Genomic DNA, 2500 nt, shown 5'->3' on the forward strand with positions numbered 1-2500 from the left:
GGCTTGATTAGACATGTGTGAGTGTGTGTGTGTGTGTGTGTGTGTGTCAGTGATGGAGGACGATCCTGTCAGCCTCTGGAGAAGTAACTGGCTTGATGAGACAAGTTCAGCAGATGATATTTTTCCCTTCTCAGGCATTCTTGCAATACAGCAGCGTGGCAAAGCATGTCCAGGGATCATTATTGTTTCCACATTACATTAACACACCATTCATACGTGGGAATACCACATTACATTACGAACCATTCATACGTGGGAATACCACATTACATTAACACACCATTCATACGTGGGAATACCACATTACATTAACACACCATTCATACGTGGGAATACCACATTACATTACGATCCATTCATACGTGGGAATACCACATTACATAACGATCCATTCATACGTGGGAATACCACATTACATTACGATCCATTCATACGTGGGAATACCACATTACATAACAAACCATTCATACGTGGGAATACCACATTACATTACGAACCATTCATACGTGGGAATACCACATTACATTACGAACCATTCATACATGGGAATACCACATTACATTACGAACCATTCATACGTGGGAATACCACATTACATTACGATCCATTCATACGTGGGAATACCACATTACTTTACGAACCATTCATACGTAGGAATACCACATTACATTACGAACCATTCATACGTGGGAATACCACATCGCATTAACATACCATTCATACGTGGGAATACCACATTACATTACGAACCATTCATACGTGGGAATACCACATCGCATTAACATACCATTCATACGTGGGAATACCACATTACATTACGTACCAGGACAGGTGAGTATTGGGGGCAGGTGTGTGTGTGTGTGTGTGTGTGTGTGTGTACCAGGTCAGGTGAGTATAGGGGGCAGGTATGTGTGTGTGTGTGTGTGTGTGTGTGTGTGTACCAGGTCAGGTGAGTATAGGGGGCAGGTGTGTGTGTGTGTGTGTGTGTGTGTGTGTGTGTGTACCAGGTCAGGTGAGTATAGGGGGCGTGTGTGTGTGTGTGTGTGTGTGTGTGTTTGTACCAGGTCAGGTGAGTATAGGGGGCGTGTGTGTGTGTGTGTGTGTGTACCAGGTCAGGTGAGTATAGGGGGCGTGTGTGTGTGTGTGTGTGTGTGTGTGTGTGTGTGTGTATGTGTGTGTTTGCACCAGGACAGGTGAGTGTTTGACCTTTGACCTACCTGGGTTGAACAGGACGATGGCTCTCAGGCAGCCCAGCTCTGACTTGTCCACCAGCATGTCTCTCATCTTGGACACCAGCTCAGTCAGAACCCTGTTACACACACACACACACACACACACACACACACACACACACACACACACACACACACGTTTTATACTGACACCAGCTCAGTCAGAACCCTGTTACACACACACACACACACACACACACACACACACACACAAAACACACGTTTTATTCTGACACCAGCTCAGTCAGTACCCTGTTACACACACACACACACACACACACACACACACACACACACACACACACACACACACACACACACACACACACACACACACACACACACACACACACAAAACACACACACAAACACACGTTTTATTCTGACACCAGCTCAGTCAGTACCCTGTTACACACACACACACACACACACACACACACACACACACACACACACACACACACACACACACACACAAAACACACGTTTTATTCTGACACCAGCTCAGTCAGTACCCTGTTACACACACACACACACACACACACACACACACACGTTTTATACTGACACCAGCTCAGTCACAACCCTGTTACACACACACACACACACACACACACACAAACACACGTTTTATACTGACACCAGCTCAGTCAGTCCCCTTTAACACACACACACCAGCAAACAAACATTTCATACTGACACCAGCTCAGTCAGAACCCTGTTAAACACCAACATATCTACAGATAGATCCCAGTACATTTTCCACTGACTAAAACTGATCAGCATTTATAAATAGATATTTCATTTTCCACTGACTAAAATTGATCAGCAGTTATAGATTGACATTTCATTTTCTACTGACCAACAGGCCTTGACAAGAGATGCCGGACATGTAAAGATGCATGGCAGATGCGTTTCTAGGGTGAGCTATGTTGCGTTTGAACGCGTTCACTGTTTTTCATTTTGTTCAAACAGGTGACAGATTTCTAGAGACTTCCACACACTCAACAGTCCTGTATCCAGGGTTGCCCAACCAGCCAATCGGTGCGTGTGCTTTCTTCTACTGTCTATGCCTGGCAAGTGTAAGGAGTGCAAGTGTAAGGAGTGCAAGTGTAAGGAGTGCAAGTGTAAGGAGTGCAAGTGTAAGGAGAGGTGCAAGTGTAAGGAGTGCAAGTGTAAGGAGAGGTGCAAGTGTAAGGAGTGTAAGTGTAAGGAGTGTAAGGAGTGCAAGTGTAAGGAGTGCAAGTGTGAGGAGTGCAAGTGTAAGG

General features: G+C 45.2%; 1 protein-coding gene across 1 annotated transcript in view; it reads right to left on the bottom strand.

The window, feature by feature from the left end:
* The window catches only part of rxrab (retinoid x receptor, alpha b), a 56187-nt gene that overhangs the window by 4209 nt on the left and 49478 nt on the right, over window positions 1–2500 (bottom strand). The window contains exon 8 of the mRNA XM_080859458.1: window positions 1218–1309. Coding sequence (XP_080715584.1) covers window positions 1218–1309 — 92 coding nt within the window. The remainder of the gene's footprint in view (window positions 1–1217; window positions 1310–2500) is intronic.

This window comes from Sprattus sprattus, assembly GCF_963457725.1.
Source record: "Sprattus sprattus genome assembly, chromosome: 20".
In the NCBI taxonomy this organism is placed as follows: Eukaryota; Metazoa; Chordata; class Actinopteri; order Clupeiformes; family Clupeidae; genus Sprattus; species Sprattus sprattus.